General features: G+C 22.6%; 2 protein-coding genes and 5 pseudogenes across 2 annotated transcripts; 5 read left to right on the top strand and 2 right to left on the bottom strand.

The window, feature by feature from the left end:
- Nucleotides 1-2379: 2379 nt before the first annotated feature.
- DDB_G0288121 (hypothetical protein) lies at nucleotides 2380-7221 on the bottom strand (the record flags this gene model as incomplete). The annotated part of the gene is made up of 6 exons (XM_631801.1): nucleotides 2380-3585; nucleotides 3683-3863; nucleotides 3968-4570; nucleotides 4709-4937; nucleotides 5055-6021; nucleotides 6100-7221. 6 exons carry the CDS (start codon nucleotides 7219-7221, stop codon nucleotides 2380-2382), a joined length of 4308 nt encoding a protein of 1435 aa, XP_636893.1.
- Nucleotides 7222-7627: 406 nt separating this feature from the next.
- DDB_G0288119 lies at nucleotides 7628-8070 on the top strand (annotated as a pseudogene; the record flags this gene model as incomplete).
- A 2-nt stretch (nucleotides 8071-8072) lies between these two features.
- DDB_G0288117 lies at nucleotides 8073-10706 on the top strand (annotated as a pseudogene; the record flags this gene model as incomplete).
- A 578-nt stretch (nucleotides 10707-11284) lies between these two features.
- Nucleotides 11285-12515, top strand: DDB_G0288079 (annotated as a pseudogene; the record flags this gene model as incomplete).
- A 395-nt stretch (nucleotides 12516-12910) lies between these two features.
- Nucleotides 12911-13081, top strand: DDB_G0288077 (annotated as a pseudogene; the record flags this gene model as incomplete).
- A 709-nt stretch (nucleotides 13082-13790) lies between these two features.
- On the bottom strand, nucleotides 13791-14335 carry DDB_G0288113 (annotated as a pseudogene; the record flags this gene model as incomplete).
- A 456-nt stretch (nucleotides 14336-14791) lies between these two features.
- Nucleotides 14792-16687, top strand: DDB_G0288075 (hypothetical protein; the record flags this gene model as incomplete). The annotated part of the gene is made up of 1 exon (XM_631794.1): nucleotides 14792-16687. The coding sequence occupies one exon, from the start codon at nucleotides 14792-14794 to the stop codon at nucleotides 16685-16687; it is 1896 nt and encodes a 631-aa protein (XP_636886.1).
- Between the last annotated feature and the right edge of the window lie 107 nt (nucleotides 16688-16794).

Genomic DNA, 16794 nt, shown 5'->3' with positions numbered 1-16794 from the left:
TTAGAATATCTTTAATTAACATCCAAATTTTATTTATATATTAAAAAAAAAATAATTAACTAAAAAAAAAATATTAAAAAAAAATAAATCTAAAATTAAAAAATAAAAAATAAAATAATTAATATATATATTTATTATATGAATATATAATTAAAACTATAGTTATTCAAATAATTATTTTTTATTGTTAAACAATTATTTTTATTTTATTTTATTTTTTTTATTATTATTATTATTATTATTATTATTTTTTATTTTTATTTTTTTATTATTATTATTATTAATTTTCTTTTTTTTTTTTTTTTTTTTTTTTTTTTTTTTTTTTTATTATCAAAAAAAAAAAAAAAAAAAAAAAATTAAAACAATTCTTATTCTTTCTTCCTTTTTTTGTGAAGGTTATATATTTATATGGTCAAAAATACTATATAAAGAGGTATTAAAAAAAAAAAAAAAAAAAAAAAAAAAAAAGAAGGAAAAAAAAAAAAAAAAAAAAAAAAAAAAAAAAAAAATTTACAATTTTTTACACATAGTATATAATAATTTTTCTTTTCAAAAAAAAAAAAAAATTAAAATAAAAAATTAAAAAAATTAAAATTATAAAATTAAATTTAAAATAATAATAATAAAAATAATAATAATTATTGTTATCAATATTAATTTTTATTATTATTTTAAAAATATTATCACACTCAAAATAATAATCAAAATGATATAATATCTATGGCATCACAATAAAAAATTAAAAACGATTTAAATTATTTTAAAAAATTGAAACTTTTTTTGGTTTGACAACCTTTCACATAAATGGACACGGACCCTTTTTACAGCGAACAATATCGATACGTATTGCAAAAATAAAAATAAAAAAAAAAATTGTATAGAAAATTGGAAAAAAAAATAAAAATAAAAAATAAAACTTTTTTTTTTTTTAGGAAATTAAAACTTTGTGTGATACATACCTTTTTGTTTTTGTTTTTTTTTTTTTTTTTTTTTGATTATTGTTGAGTAAGATTAGAGAACAGCATATAAAAAATTAAAAATGGTATTGAAAGAGCAGGCAAAAATTAAAAAAAAAATTAAAAAAAATTAAAAAAATTAAATTTAGAAAAGTTAAAATGTTTCTTTCTTATGAAATTATACCTGTGGCACAGGTGGACCAAAAGAAAAAAAAGAAAAAAAAAAAAAATTTTTTGTTATTGATCAAGTTTTATGGATAAATTAAAAAAAAAATTGAAAATAAAAAATTAAAAAAAATAAAATTAATATATTAATATATATAATAATGGTTATTATTTGTGGTGGTGTCTTCTTTTAAATAATGTGTAAAAAATCTTGAATAAATTTTTATTTTAAAAAAAAAAAATAATAATAAAATAAAAAAAAAAAAAAAATTAAAAATAAATTTCATCACGCGACATCGCTATTTTCTACTGTTTGCAAAAATTAAGGTTGACATCAACATATTTAAATCAAAAAAAAATAAATTTTTATTCAAAAAAAAGTGGTGGTTTTTTTTCATTTTTTTAATTTGGTTTTTTTTTTTTTTTCAATTTTTTTTTTCAATTTTGGTTTTTTTAATTTTTTTTTTTTTTTTTTTTTTTTTTTTTTTTTTTTTTTTTTTTTTTTTTTTTTTTTTTTTTTTTAAATGGGAGCTGATGATCACTTTTTTTTCTTTTAAGTGAAGCATATTGATCACCTTTTTTTTTTTTAATTCAAGAAATTGAAATTCCTTTTGTTTTTTTTTTTTAAACTCTGAAATTGATATTGATCAAAGAGGGGGGGTACCCCTCTTTTTTTTTTTATAATAAAATTTTTTCAAATAATAACAATAAATATCTGCTCAACTTTTTATGAATATTCAAAATTAGTTTTTAATTTGTTTTTTATAAGAAATTCTTTGTCAAGGTGTGAAATAAAAAAAAAAAAGAATTAATTAATATTTTTATTTTTTTATTTAATTATTATTTTAATAAAAAAAAAAAAAAAAATATTCTTAATTAAAAAACATTGATGTTGTGTGGTGCATTGAATTTTTTTTAATTTTTTTTATTTTTTTATTATTTTTTTTTTTTTTTCCCCAACTATAAGGAAAACCAATGATATTGGTTATTTTTTTTTTTTTTTTATTTATTTTGTATAAATTTTTCCACAAAATAATATATTAATAACAGGTTCATTATTTATTTGTTTTTACCAATTAGAAAGCCAATTTGCGTTTAGTTCCATTACTCACAGTTGGAGATAGTGTTTGGTTGGATCCATTCATCACTGGTCATGGTCCAATGAATCAAGATGTCAAACCTCCAATTGGAAACTATTTTAAAAAACAATAAAAAAAAAAATAAAAAAAAAAAATAAAGATTAAATATAAGTTTGTTTTTATTTTTTATTTTTTACAATAGATATTGGGGTATAATCTAATTTAATGATAGGAGCTATTTCAATTTCATTTGTTATATGAGCTTCATAATATTGTTGATCTTTTACCACTTCAGATAAATATTCAATAATTATTTGATCATGTATATTGTTAATCTCCCAACGTTTGAATAATGATTTTGGATCTGTTGGTTGAACTGTTACTAACATAGGTCTATCAAATGTTTGATATGGTGATGATGAAGGTGATGATGGATTCGATGATTTACTAAAATAATTATTATTGTTGTTTACAGATGAATAATTACCAACACCACGATCTCTTTGAGTTTGTTGTTGTTGTTGGTGCTGTTGTTGTTGTTGTTGGTGCTGTTGTTGTTGTTGTTGTTGCTGTTGCTGTTGTTGTTGTTGTTGTTGTTGTTGTTGTTGTTGATTATGAGGTAAATTATATTTAATATGAGATTCAGACATTGATCTTTGAGCTTTTAATGCATTTGATTTCTTTTGAATATTACCAGACTTTGAAACATGTTGTTCTCTTTGATATTGTTGATATTGAAGCAAAGTATGTTTTATGTGAGCATTTAAGTTATTAATACTATTACTGCCAATTGGTGAATTATCACCATTATTAAAATTTGGTAATAATGATTCTGATAAAGATAAATTATTATTATTATTATTATTATTATTATTATTATTATTATTATTATTATTATTATTATTATTATTATTATTATTATTATTAATATTATTATTATTATTATTATTATTATTATTATTATTATTATTATTATTATTATTATTGTTGTTATTAATATTAGCGATATTTGTTGAATCTTTCATATAATTATTTTTACTATTGATACTATTAGCACTATTTATTGATCTTGGGGAATAATTATTATTTGTACTACTTAAGCTTGAATTTAAATTACTATTGTTTCTATTTGCATTGAAAAGAGATGGTGAAGAAGGATGTTGAGGTGGTAGAGCTGATGAAGTTATCTCTACACAACATAAATGATGATAATAAAAACTCTTTAATGCCAATTCATAGAGTTGATCTTCAACATGTCCAGTAAAAATACTTTCGTTATACCATACTTTCTTTTGACCTAAAATTTCATCCACTAAACCATTTGCTTGACTATATAATACACCATGATACTCTTCTGTATCTAAATCAATTTTAGAAACATAATTCTATTTTTTTTTAAATAAAAAAATTAAAATAGTTAATAAAATAAAATAAAATTAAAATAAAATTTAAATAAAAAAAAAAAAAAAGAATAATACATACAGCAACATTAATTGGGATTAATGGAGATTTTGATAATACTTTAGGCATACCAATTAATTTCAATGAGGAAAGATCTGAAAGTGTTAGTGGTGAAGTTTTCCATGGATCAAATGCAATCTTTGACTTTGTAGTTAGACCAACTACAAAAATACTAAGTGCATATGTCATTGAAATAATTAATCTATTTATTAAAATTAAATAGAGATTAGAAAAGATAAAAAAAAAAAAAAAAAAAAAAAAAAAAAGGTTAATAATAAAAAAAAAAAAAAAAAAAAAAATACATACTGTTCCTTATCTTGTGAACCTAAAATTACAACTGGTCTACCTTTTAATAGAGAATAAACGGCATGTCTTAACCAAACATATTTAGTTAATATTTTTTTTAAATCTCTACCATATATTAAATCTTTATTGGTTCCCCACAAATAATCTGAAAATGATTTTAATTTAAGTTTACCATTATTATCGTCACTTAATAATTCTGGTGGTGGAGTTAAACTACCAAAATTATTCCTATTATTGTTATTATTAATATTGTTATTGTTATTATTATTATTATTATTATTATTATTAATATTATTATTATTATTGTTATTTAAAGCATTTGGACCAAACATATTTTGGATAGTAGTGGCTAATAATAACTCATTTTCTACATTTAGACCACTAATAGTAATATTATTATTATTATTATTATTATTATTATTATTATTATTATTATTATTATTATTATTATTATTATTATTATTATTATTATTATTATTATTATTATTATTATTATTATTATTATTATTATTATTATTATTATTTGTTTTATCAATATCATTAATACTATTGTTATTAAACATTGAATTTATTAATGATGTTCTACTATTAAAAGGATTAAAACTATTTTCAAAAAAACTTCTTTCAAATTGATCATTTCTTTATAAAAGTAGTAATAAAAAAAATAAAAAATAAAAAAAGAATTCAAAGAGTTAATAACTAAGGAATAATCAAAATAAAAAAAAAATTAAATTTACATACAATGAATTTGAGGAATAAACAGATAAATAAGAGCTTGGATCAGAAGAATATGAACTTAATGAGTTATGTTGGGATGATGATGCTTTAGTAATATTTTTATTATGAGATTTGTTAATTTTTTGAGTATCCTTTAATTGTGATGGTCTTGAATTACTATTCTTTTTCTCTGATTCAAATGAAAAATTTAAAATTGAAGTTTGACCTATTGTTAATAATAATGAAGGTGGAGCTAATTAAATTATTATTATTATTATTTATTTTTTTTTAAAAAAGTTAATATTAATATTAAATAAAAGATCTTGATAATATTATATTATATATATATATATATTTTGTGTGATCATACTTAAAACTTGTGGATCTAGAATATCAAATTCCATTTGAAGTGGTGATCTTGAGAAATATTTATAGGATTGCTCAAGTTTATGAAGGAATTTTTCGAAAACATCAGGACATAATTCACTGATATGTCTTAATGGTTTATCTAAATGACCTGTTTTATTTAGAGTATCGATTAATTTTGGTTCTGTACTAAGTAAAACTGTATCTGAAAAATAAATGGTGCCCATAGAAGATTCCAAATGTGGTGGTATTGGTTTCTCCCTATAATTTGGTGCCGATTGTATCTTTCTTTCATTTTCAAATAACAACTCAATTGATTGTAATTCACATAGTGCGTCATTGACAGATGAAAAAATATCATATTCTTCATAATAATCACCATATGAATTTGTAAATTCCTCTTTATTATTATTATTATCATCTTGATCGGAGTAACTGTTAATATTTTCCATTTCACCTGATTTTGATAAAGGATTAGTTTTATCTTTTGTTTCTTCTTCATCCTTTATTTCTTTTGTTTCTTGTTCCTTTCCATTTCCATTTTCTTTTCCATTTCCATTTTCATTTCCATTTTCATTTCCATTTTCATTTTCATTTTCATTTTCATTTTCATTTTCATTTTCATTTTCATTTTCATTTTCATTTCCATTTTCATTTTCATTTTCATTTTCATTTTCATTTTCATTTTCATTTTCTTTTTCTCTTTCTTTTTCTTTTTCTCTTTCTTTTTCTTTTTCTTTTTCTTTTTTATAATGAATATATGTAAATTCTAAATCTTTTTGACGTTGTTTATATTCTACTTCAAATAAAACATGATTCTTTTGTTTTAAAACTGAAGTTAAATGATTAAATTGTTGAATAAATTTATCGAAATATTTAATAACCTTGTATGGATTCTTTGTAATATAACTTATTACACATGGTCTAACATAACCACGAGCGTTTATATCAAATAATGAAAAGTGATGAACCTTTTATATTAAGTAAAAGTATTAATATGAATAAATAATTTTATAGAGAGAGAAAAAAAAAAAAAAATTTGTATTTACATAGGCATAAATTTCACTTCTATAATTTGAAGGTAAAGTGAAAAACATTTGAGAATCTTTTGTATAAGTTTTTAAATCATTTGTTTTATTTTGAAAATCTACTGACATCACTTTGACAACATATTTTGATAAATCGAAATCCAACATACCAAAATGGAATTCTGTTGGTACTAAATTCAACGCTATTGGTCCAGCTTGTTCACTAAATTCTGATAAAACTATAAAATCATCAATTACTGGCGCATTCATAAATCCATGACTATAATGTAAAGATGTTTGTGGTGATATTGTATTTTCACCACCAGGTGTTGCTAATTTCAAAGTACTGTTAGCAGTACCAAATGGTGTTCCACCACCGCCACCTCCCCCTCCACCACCACCACCACCTCCTCCATTCAAACTATTATCATTATAATATCCATTAATACCACTTATGCTATTACTATTTGAACTTGTATGATTAAATCTTTGTGATGATTGTGGCGATTGAATTGGTGACATTACAGGTGAAAATGCTGGCCCATAAGGATTTCTTATATTATTATTATTATTATTATTATTTACACTATTATTGCTATTGTTATTATTACTATTATTATTGTTGTTGTTGTTATTGTTATTGTTATTGTTATTATTACCTCTAAATAATGAAGATAATGAATCACCTAATGTCGAGAATAAACTTGTATTTTTATTATTTGATTCTTTTGGTGATTTATTTGGATTGTTGTCAATACTTCTCGGACTATTAATTGTTGAATCGTTAGAATATTTGGGTGATAATAAAGTTGGTGAAGTTTTATTAAAATTACTATTACTATTTTGATTACTATTATTACTACCCTCTGTTGTTGTTGTTATTGCTGTTGCTGTTGTTGTTGTTGTTGTTGTTGTTGTTGTTGATGAATCTTCAAATTCCAATTCTTTCATTATATTAAATTTACCATCATTATCAACGAGACCAGTGGTATCTTTATTATTATTATTATTATTATTATTATTATTATTATTATTATTATTATTATTATTATTATTATTATTATTATTATCAATATCGGGTTTGATTAGATTATCGCCACTATAATTTATTTTTGGATTGACATTGTTGCTACTATTATTCATTTGTGATGGTTTTTATTTTTATTTTTTTTTTTTTATTATTTTTTTTTCTGTATCTTATTTTATATTAAAAAAAAAAAATTCACACTATCCTACCATATATTATACAATTAAAAACACACACAAATAATTTGATAATTTTCCAGCGAAGGAAACTCAGGGTTGTGAAAAATAAAAAAATAAAAAAAATAAAATAAAATGAAAAATAAAAAAAAAAAAAAAAATTAAAAAAATAAAATGAAAATTAAAAAAAAAAAAAAAAAAAAAAAACAAAAAAGAATTTTACACCAATTTTAAATTTAATAATTAAGTTAACTAAAATGAAAATTGAAAAGACCAAAACAATTGAATTAAGTATAGATAAATAGAACACTCAAAAATACACAAAATGGTATAAAAATTAAAAAAAATGAATGTAATCATTCTGTTTTTTGAATTTTTTTTTTTATTTTCCAAATAAATTTTTTTTTTTCCATTTTTTTTTTTTTTTTTTTTTTTATTCCATTTTTTTTTTTTATTTTCATGTTTCAATTTCAAAGGGTAATAAATTATTAAACAAACAAACAAATAAATAATTAAATGAATGAATGAATAAATAAATAAATAAACAAATAAATAAATAAATTTTGATACAAACAGAAATGACTTTTCAAAGATTAATAAAGGTTTAAATCAACAATGTTTCACATCAAGTGGCCAGCTTCCAACATATTATCAAAGTGAATTTATTGAATTTGGTTTCAATGGTAATTTTCAACTCAATGATGGTTTTGATTGTAGCAGTGGTGGTGTTCAACAATTATCATTCTTTGAAAAGGGTTTCGTTTTTAGAGTAGATCATTTTTTATTTGAATCAATTAGATACATTTGCAGAGAGAATTACATCATTCCCATCAAATAATAAATTATCAACATCAGATTCATATATTCCTTCAATCTTTACAAAAGGTTTCAAGATTTTAGGTGGTAGTAATAGACAAGTACCAATTGTTGGTGCTAATAATAATAATAATAATAATAATAATAATAATAATAATAATAATAATAATAATAATAATAATAATAATAATAATAATAATAATAATAGCAACAAAGTTGATTCTGATTTATCATCAACTTCTGATAATCCAACACCCTCATCACCATCAAAAGATCAATAAAGAATAAATAAGAAAGCTACCTTAAACTCCAATTAAACTTTCAAGGGTACAGCTGCTGCACTTTGTAATCATTTCTTCAATTATGCTCGTAATAATTCAAATAAACAAAATTGGGAATTGATCTGAATTTTTATCAACTCCTGAAATTGAAGAAAGTTTAAAAAGATATTAACTCAACAAAAAACAAACTCAACAATAACAACAACAACAACAACAACAACAACAACAACAACAACAACAACAACAACAACAACAACAACAACAACAATAGCAATCAAATAAAAAATCAACGCCAAAACCAAATTTATCTTGTTTATTATCACCAATTACAATTTCAAATACTTTAAATAATAATACAAATAATACAAATAATACAAATAATACAAAAAATACAAAAAATACAAATAATATAAATAATAATTCAATTTATAATAATACAATTAAAAATAATAATTGTACAATTAAAGATTTATCAACAATTGTTAAAGGTGAAAAATCAAATGAAAATGAAATTCATGAATTATCATTAAATGTTGCAAGTAGTAATCAAGAAGAACCAGTTAAATATAAATTACAACCAACAAAATCACCAATTACCCCTTCAAAAAGAATGAAACTATTACATCGCCAGTTGTTGGTAGTGAAACATCAATTGGTGGTGGACCAGTTAAATCGAAACCAATTCAAAAAGTTATTAGTGTTCTATCACAAAAGAGATCAAATGCAATCATTGTAATGTGTGGTAAATTACCATCTGATGATATTTTAATTAGAGCAATTTTGAATTTAGATTCAAATAAACTTTTATTGGATCGTGTATCAAGTATAATATAAATAGCAATAGCAATAGCAATAGCAATAGCAATAGCAATAGCAATAGCAATAGCAATAGCAATAGCAATAGCAATAGCAATAGCAATAGCAATAGCAATAGCAATAGCAATAGCAATAGCAATGGCAATAGCGATAGCGATAATAATAATAGTAATAGTAATAGTGGGGAGAAGGAAAAGGAGATATCTTCATTCTTTAGCTCAGATGATAATGTAAATAATAGCATATATCTACAAACCCTGTTTCATCAACTTCTCAACCAAACCAGCTCCACCAATCATTCCATTTAGTAACTCACCATCTGGTTGGTATTCCACCTACTCCAGTTACTTCAAATAATAGTGGTAGTGTTGGTAAAAGTAGTAGTAGTGTGCCATCATCTGACAATAACAATAATAACCAACAAGCACCACAAATGATTCCAGTTATTAATAGTCCACCACAAATGATCATTCCAACATTTTCTCATAGTCCATCACAAGGATCAACGTGTAGCTCAAGGATCACCACGCGTTGGAACACCTAATCCAACACATCAACATCAACATCAACATCAACATCAACATCAACATCAACATCAACATCAACATCAACATCATAGTTATTCAAATATGGCACCATCACAATCACACACACCACCACCACAACAACATCAACCCAACCACGCACCACCACAAAATCAACCACAACCTCACATACTACCACCACCACAACAAAATAATAATAATAATAATAATAATACATCATTGGATGGTAGCAATGGAGCTATTCCATTCTTTAATAATAATGTTGGTAGTGGATCACCATCAATTCGAATGTCATCATCTAATCAACAAATCCCACCATTCAATATCAACAACCATCACAATTTGGTGGTAATCAAGTTATTAGAAATCATTCATTATCAGATTTTTCAAATCATTTCCCAATTTCACCAAATGATCAATTTAATAATAACCACAATAATAATAATAATTATCAAGGATATAATGGTGGTAATTCAATGTTTAACGGCCCACCACAACAACAACAACAACAAGGTATGATGCCAATTAATAATAATAATAATAATAATAATAACAATAATAATAATAATAATAATAATAATAATAATAATAATAATAATAATAATAATAATAATAATAATAATAATAATAATAATAATAATAATAATAATAATAATAAAAAAACTACACCAACTTTATTCCAACCAACTCAAAAGAATATTGGTAGATCCGATGCTGATTTTGGTTAACTATTGAATAGAGTTCAATCTTTAATGACTCAAGGTGATATGATTGCTGCTCATCAATTTGCTTTGGATAATGAGTTATGGTTTCATGCTTTAGTTTTAGCTCATCAATTAGGTGCTGAAGTTTATGGCCGTACAATGCAAATTCCTCATTACCAACTGGTTCACCATTAAAAACACTCTATAGTCTTTATTCTGGTAATACTCGTGATTTATTTAAAGATATTCCACAAGGTATTACTAATAATAATAATAATAGTAATAATAATAATAATAATAATAATAATAATAATAATAATAATAATAGTAATAATAATAATAATAAAAATAATAAAAATAAAAAAATATTAATAATAATATCCATTGATCTTTAATTTTGTTATTGATAGATTCAACCAAATTTAGAATGATTGGAAATAATCAAATCAATTCAACAACAATTACCAACTGCTATATGTTCCATTGAGTCTCGTTTGATGAAAGATATCAAAGATAAATATTTTTGATTAAGATCTCTCAAAACATAATAAATAAAATCATTTTACCCATTTCTTTCATATATTTGATGATGTTAATGTGTTAATGCGTTAATGTGTTAGTGTGTTGATGTGTTGGTGTGTTGATATGTTAATGTGTTAATGGGTTGATGGGTTAATGGGTTAATGTGTTGATGGTGCCGTTAGCTTGTTGGTGTTAATGTATTGATGATATTTGGAAGACTCAGAGTCTCTCATCAGAGAGCTGTGACCTAACAATATAAAATTTTTTACACAGAATCGAACCGGCGACTTTATAAAAATTAATGTTTTAATCGGATCGAATGAGTAATAATGGGATAATATGTGATTCATCACAACATAGAGATAGTATACTCAACGAGGGTATACTAGTACCACATTTGGTGGAGATATTGAAAACTCATACAAAGAAATCACTAGTTTCAAATATAAGTTGGACCATTAGTAATCTATGTCGTGGTACACCACGTCCAGCATTTAGATTCATTAAGCCACTATTACCATCCATAAAGAGTTTACTCTTGACATGGCATAAAGAGGCGGACATCGTGTCAGACGCGTTGTGGGCGTTATGTTTCTTGACTGAGTCGACCCCGGAAGAGAAAGAGATCTTTAGCAATGTCATATCGATGGGAATGGCACAGATCATCATTGAAATCATTTTCAAATCCGATCAAAACAGTCATTGCATTATATATACCTGGATTTCGTACCATTGGTAATATGCTCTCGGGTCCTGACGACGTTACAGAGTTTTTGTTACAATCTAATGTATTGAAAGTGTTTCCTAAATTTTTATCATCACCAAAAGCCTCATTGGTGAAGGAGGGTTATTGGTGTTTGTCAAATATTACCAGTGGTCCATCGAGTCAAATTCAAAGAGTCTTAGACGAGGTTTTGCTTAAAAGAGCTATTGAAAACGGTAAAAAGCCAATAATCAATATGGACACTAAGCGTGAAATCACCTGGGCTATCATTAACGCTATCACTGGTGCTTCCAATCCACAATTGCTCAACTTGATACAGAATGATTGTCTTGATTGTTTGAAAAAGAATTATTCAACAGCTCAAGCTCAAGCAAATCTATTTCATTACTATTTTGATGGCATTGCCAATATATTAAAATTGGTCAATAAATATACCAAAGAAACAAACTGTTTAAAACTTTTCAACACTTTTATTGATGATGAATTCTTTGATACCTTAATTGACGATATCAATTCTTGTTCACCAGAATTTGTCGAAAATTACTCGTCAATCAATTCTGCACATTGCGAGTTGAATAAAGTCGTTAAACATATTATTGAAATTAAAAATTTAAAAGGTGAAACTGTAAATGAAGTTTTTTTAAAAAATGGTTTTGAAAATATAAAAAGAAGTATTGAATTTGAATCTGATTTAGATGAGGATGAAATTGATTGTGAATCTGTCGAAGAAGAAGAAGAAGAAGAAAAAGAAGAAGAAGAAGAAAAAGAAGCTTCTGATTATGAAGATGATATTGCTAAATTAAATGAAATGGATCTTAATGAATAAAAAATAAAATAAATAAAATAAAATAAAATAAAAAAAATATATAATAATAATAATAATAATAATAGTAATAACAACAACAACAACAACAACAACAACAATAATAATAATAATAATAATAATAATAATAATAATAATAATAATAATAATAATGAAAACAACAATAATAATAATAATAATAATAATAATTAGAGTGCATACGACGATAAAGAAATAGATGAAGATACACCGTTAAATAAAAGTTTAAAACAATTATCAATAAATTCAAATTCAAAACAAAAGAATAAAAAGATTTTATATACCCTTTGGTTCGTGGATCCAGAGTGGATTGATACAACACAATCTGATAGTCAAGATGACGAAGAGAGAAATAAAGAGAATAATTTATCTTTTAAAAAATGTATATATTTAAATTAATGGGACAAAACTTAACAGCATCAAAATCATTCCCATATAATATAGGACCGATTGTGACAGGATATGTTGGGAAATCAATTTGGACATTACATTCAGGTACAAAGAAAGAAAATGGAAGTGCAGTATCAATATTTAGTTTCGATATTAACTAAAAATGTTGTGTAGCTACAACATTATTTAATATACAGAATTAGATAAACATGCTAGAATAATTATTTTTATTTTTAATACTTTGGATAATTTTTAATCCAACAAGAGCTAATAAATAAAATCCAAATCATTTTTAATTTATTTATTATATTTGTTTTTTTTTTTTTTTTTTTAATTTTTTTTTTTTCAATTTTTTTTTTTTTTTCAAATTACACTATCTTCAATATAATTAATTATATTGCCCTACTATTTCCATTTTATTTATTTCATATATTGCCCTACTATTACATTTTAAAATAAATAAAAATAAATAAAAAAAACAAATAAAAAACATTTTTATGTTGTAACGGATTGGATTATTTTCAATTAAAAAAAAAAAGTGAATAAAAAAGTAAATTAATAAATTATAAAAAAAAACAAATAAAAATAAATAAATTATATTATTATTTATTAAATTTATTTGAAAAGTAGAATACTAAAAGTATACAAATTCAATCATATATTAATTCAACAAACTAAACAACATTATTCGCACCATTTGGTATCTATACAACTTTCCTAAACACTTCAACTACTCATGCTGCATCATTATCAACCACTACTAATTTTTTTCTTTAATTAAATTTATTTATATATTATTTATATATTTATTTTTATAACATCTACACATTTTCTTTATTACTGTTGTGAAATATGGATTATTGAGATTACCTAATTCTTCAATATATTCACCATGTTCGATTTTGATTTTTGTTGTTGTTGTTGTTGTTGTTGTTGTTGTTGTTGTTGTTGTTGTTGTTGTTGTTGTTGTTGTTGTTGTTGTTGTTGCTCTTGTTGTATTGAAATATTGTTTATTAAATTTTTAAATTCTTTAACAAATTCACAAACCAATTCGTTTCGATTGAATTCAAATATTAATGAATATAATTTTAATTAAAATTATTAATATTATTTAATATTAAATAAATTAATGTTATTTAATATTAAATTAAATATGAATTTTAATTGATTTGATTCTTTGATTGTAATCCTATAATGTCTAATTGATGTTAATGGTGATGAAAATATATTTTCAAATAAATATTGATTATATGAAATAGTTCTTGATTCTTTATGTAATTCTCTACCATCATCATCGCCATCATCAATTGGTTTTAATGAGTAAACAATGAAATCACTATCACCATATAAATATAAATATTTAATTGATTTATTATTTAATAAATTTGAAAATGTATTGATATTTAATAAACCATTTCAGATTATCAAAAAAAACAAGAATTTTATAAAATATTAATTTTTTTTTTTTTTTTTTTAATTTTTAATTTTTATTTTTTAATTTTTAATTTTTATTTTTTTATTTTTTTTTTTTAATTTTTGATTTTTAATTTAATTTTAATTTTTTAATTTTTTAATTTTTTTTTATATTTATTCCCAAAAAAAAAAAAAAAAATAATAAATTAATCGTAATATTATATAATAGTGTACAAATAAAATCTCTTATAAAAATTATATAAAAAAAAAAAATACATATATAATAAATATTTTTCACATATAAACACTTTTTTTTTTTTATATACATTTTTTTTTAACATTAAAACATTCAATAATAATAAAAATAAATAACAAAAAAAAACCAAAACAAAGAAAATTAATTAAATAAATAAAACATATAAAAATATAAATATAAAAGTATTCAAAAAAAAAAAAAAATGAATGAATTGTCATCATCGAGTGAAGACATTTCATATATTTTAAAAGCGCATTCATTAGTAAAGAGAGCACAAGACTCTGAACAATTAGGATTTATAGAAGATGCTATTGAATATCATTTACAAGCATCAAATTACTTTACATTGGCCATTAAACAAACAAATAATGATCAAACAATATCCGCTTTAAAGGTTTTATCTCAAAATCATTTAAAAAAATCAAATGATCTCCGGAATACCAGACTAATAAATAATTATAAAAATACTCACAATAACAACAATAATAATAATAAAAACAATAATAAAAATGGCGGTATTAATAGTAATAACGATGATGATACTGAAGATACACCTCACCTTTTAATATACAACGAACAAACACAAGATAATACAAATAACATGTATAATAATAATAATAATAATAATAATAATAATAATAATAATAATAATAATAATAATAATAATAATAATAATAATAATAATAATAATAATAATAATAATAATAATATAAATACGAATTTAAATATATATAATAATAATAATAATAATAATAATAATAATAATAATAATAATAATAATAATAATAGTAATCCAATTAATATAGGATCAAATGTAAATAATAATAGTAATAATAGTAATCAAAGTAGTTATAATAGTATGACTGATAGTACATCCGAATTTAACCTATCCCAATTATCACCAAATAGATTAATGAATTATATGAACGATAGTTTCATTAATAGTGGCGGCGGCAGTGGTGGTATGAATATAATAAATGAAAATAGTGATTATGGGGTTCATGATAGTATCGACGATTCAACAGGTGCATTTCATAGTAACTTTTATAATGGTGGTGGATTTCAAGGTTCCTATTACATTTACCCAAGTGGTAGTGTTGGTAGTAATAATCATATGATTAAACCACCATTAAGATATCACGAACCACATACTAGTAGCAGTAGTTTACCTTCCAATCTAAGCTCATCACCACATTCAACTTTTTGGTTTGGTATTGAAAAATTATTAGATATTCTACCAAAACCAAATGTATTTGGTCTTCAAAAACAACATCAAAGAAATAAAAGTGATGATAGATCACTGATGAATTCTTTTTTCATTGTTGAATCAAAACCAAATAATAATAATAACAATAACAATAATAATAGTACTAATATCAATAATAAATCACCATTAAATGTAATAGATGAAGAAGAAGAGGGTTACCAACAAAGATTGAATAATATACAACCACAACCACAACCACAACAATTTTCACCAATTCAACAACAAAAACAACAAGAACAACCAAATAGTTTTGATGATGATTTGGCTTCAAAACTTAAACAGGTTGAAATTAATCTTGTTAATCAAACAGTTGAAGCATTATTAGAGGAGAATAAAAGTTTAAAACAAGAAAATGAATTTTTAAAAGATAGAATTATGCAATTTAGAGTCGAGATTGAGAAGAAAACTAGTTCAATTAGAAATAGTAAAGATTCAACTTCACAATTTAATCGTCTAACACAATCCATTTCACCATCATCAGCTATTGATATAACCCAATCGATGACCTCTGGTTTAGATATTCCAAAGGTAACCTCTGCTTCATTTTATCCAACAACAACAACGACAACAACAAAATCCACAACAATGACATCTTCATCAACTTTACCAACCTCGAAAACCACCAGAACCCCAATGGAAGAAATTAAATACCTCAGAGAACAATTAGAAGAAAAGGATAAAACTATAGTTGAGCAGAAAAAAAGATGGGATAAATTAATTGAATCTGCTAAAAAGAAGAGAGAGGTTAATTCTTCCACAAATTCAAATCCTCCTTCAACTGGAAACTCATTATTAAATTCACCAAATATTTCAAGTAGTATGACTAATTAATAATAAATATAAAAAATATAAAAAAAAAAAAAGGAAAAAAAAAAAGTAAAAAAAAACATAACCAAGAAAAAAAAAAAATAGAAAAAAAAATAACCAAGAAAAAAATA

The sequence above is a fragment of the Dictyostelium discoideum genome, assembly GCF_000004695.1.
Source record: "Dictyostelium discoideum AX4 chromosome 5 chromosome, whole genome shotgun sequence".
Taxonomy (NCBI): Eukaryota; Evosea; class Eumycetozoa; order Dictyosteliales; family Dictyosteliaceae; genus Dictyostelium; species Dictyostelium discoideum.
The sequence above is the reverse complement of the archived record's forward strand: the minus strand, read 5'-3'. Positions and strand labels throughout refer to the sequence as shown.